The sequence below is a fragment of the Trichinella spiralis genome, assembly GCF_000181795.1.
Source record: "Trichinella spiralis strain ISS 195 chromosome Unknown Scfld9, whole genome shotgun sequence".
In the NCBI taxonomy this organism is placed as follows: domain Eukaryota; kingdom Metazoa; phylum Nematoda; class Enoplea; order Trichinellida; family Trichinellidae; genus Trichinella; species Trichinella spiralis.
Window position 1 is genome coordinate 6408289 of NW_003526948.1, and position 2372 is coordinate 6410660.

The 2372-nt window shown below is 35.8% G+C and overlaps 2 protein-coding genes across 2 annotated transcripts; both read right to left on the minus strand.

Moving 5' to 3' along the window:
• Positions 1-60: 60 nt before the first annotated feature.
• On the minus strand, positions 61-239 carry Tsp_10166 (hypothetical protein; the record flags this gene model as incomplete). Its single annotated transcript, XM_003372357.1, has 1 exon — positions 61-239. A coding segment is annotated over exon 1 (179 nt), but the record flags the coding sequence as incomplete, so codon positions are not given.
• Positions 240-488: 249 nt separating this feature from the next.
• Positions 489-1089, minus strand: Tsp_10167 (conserved hypothetical protein). The gene is made up of 2 exons (XM_003372358.1): positions 824-1089; positions 489-594 (listed from the first exon to the last, which is right to left on the minus strand). The coding sequence occupies exons 1-2, from the start codon at positions 1087-1089 to the stop codon at positions 489-491; spliced, it is 372 nt and encodes a 123-aa protein (XP_003372406.1).
• Between the last annotated feature and the right edge of the window lie 1283 nt (positions 1090-2372).

The following is a 2372-nucleotide window of genomic DNA, read 5'->3' on the forward strand; positions in this document are numbered from 1 at the left end:
GTGTGCGGGCTTGTGTGTGACAAATTTTTGATCAATCATTATAAATATGATAAAAAATACAATCGACAGCGTAACAGTTTCAAATGAAGAAGAGATGACGTCATTGATTGCCGGTAAAGCAATAACGTTTTTATGTCATGAGGAAATGGAAAATGGTTGTATAGTGACGACTGTTTTTCGTTTGTTGTGACGCATGTTTCACTTGTTTTCACATCACTTCCACGAATGTTGCTGAGCATCGCATTTGCCTTGAATGAAAGGCAAATTCAAATGAAAACAGGAAACATGTTCTCAATCGAAGTTGCTCAAGACCGATGAGTTGCTTAAACAGTGAAGAATGAGGATGGTATGAGCGGCTGAGGCTGTCTAAAAGTTGAAGCCGGGCCGTGAAACAAACAGCATCGTCATCTTGCGGAAGAAGTCATTCTGGCTGCTCGAGTGATCCCATATGCTAGTTTGTCATTGGAGTAAAGAGGTGGCTTGGTTTCTTACCCACAAGTACATGCTCCACCAGCATGGAAACGTGTATATGGAAGGATATTTCGAGATCGCCGGTAGAAGATGATCGCCAAGTGCATTCCGGAACCTGAGCCACTGAAAATCTTGATGTGGAAATGAAATTTAGAACAGTGGCTCCAGAGTAAAAATGTCAAAACAGGTAGAAATGACAGGAAGAGCGCCACATGAAATGAAATATGTGTATTTTGTGATATGTGAGATAAGCTGTATCTGTACATCAGAATTTAATACTTTCTGCAGTATAATGTGCAGTGCTGAAAAGATGCCTGCAGATCGTCAAGCTTGGCTTTTGAAATGTTAGAACATTCCTGCAGAATCTACAGAAATTAGTGAACTGCAGTGCTGTTGAAAGAAGCGAATGGATGTATTATTTGAAGAGGGTCGTAATGGTGAAAATGGAGATGAATGAATGAATGAATGAATGATGGATGGAAATGGAGATGGAGATGGAAGAAGAATATGAAGAAGAAGAATTTGAAGAAGAATATGAATGGCACCGAAGACTACGGATACAAAAGAGAATGTCTCGGCTATGAGAAAAGATCTCCCGGTCACATTTCTGTTGTACATGACACACAATATTACTGTATATTCTGATGAACCACCTTAAATTTGCATACTTATTGTATTATTACAACTTATTTTTACATTTTTTACCGTTTACGTGTTTGTTATCCTTTTTTTTTTCAATAAAAAGTGCTTTCTATGGATCTGTTGTTTTGAGATGCGTGGTTTTTCCTAATTAATGTACAATTAAAATGCATTACAACGCATATTGTATTTACATTGCCTTTTTTAGATACTAGCGTGGTGGTGTGACGCTTCACATTTCGTCCAACATTTGCCCGCGTAGTCTCTTTTCGCTCACGCCGAACATGATTGCTTGGCACGGAATTTTCCAATTGGTCGACAGAGTCTCTTTTTGCTCACGCCAGCCGTTATTTACAAGCGAGACTCGTTTAATTACTAATTCGGCTATTAAAGTCTCGTTTATTTTTCAATAAAAAGTGCTTTCTGTGAATCTGTTGTTTCGAGTTGCGTGATTTTACCTAATTAATTTACAATTAAAATGCATTATAATTCATGTTCTTTTTTATCATTGCTTTTTAAGCATCGTAATTATTTTTGTATTATCCATGAAAACATAAAAAAATATGCAATTAATCTCGGTTTTCGGGTGACGTCATTTAACTCATTTAGCAGCAAATCAATGCATTCAATTTTGCATTTACATTCTGAATTTGAATGAATTCTAATACCTACATCACGACAGATACGAATTCATTTGGAGAAACGTCCACCAAATACACAATGGACAGGGTAATTGTGTAGCGAGAAGGGTTTATATGTTTGGCAAAGCTCCAATTAAACTTTCTCCACAGACAGAGAGCATTAAGTAAATAAAGAGCAATGAAAATGTACAGTAGTCATATTTATCAGCAGAAATGAATAAAATAAAAATTTGCATGCGAGGTCGTTGGCTTTGTTGACCTAATAGAAATCAGTTCAGTTTGAGGCCGTCCGTGGATGGTAGCTCAGCGTTTTGATGGGAAAATTGACTGAAGACAAACATTGAATCCAAACACTATTTTTGCTTTTTATTCATTATTATTTTTTGGAATAATTTCTGAAAAATAATTTTTCAATCAACATTCAAAGACAATGAACATTAACGATGAGAAGATGACGAATTTAGCAGTAAGTGGCAGCTTTTTCATTTTAAATCTTAATTCACAATATAATTGAGAATCGATATTGAGCATAATTTCTCAACATATTGTATGAAGAATTCTTAAAATCAGATAGAAGGTGACATATAAACGCCAAATTTCCGTACATAGATTCATAAATAC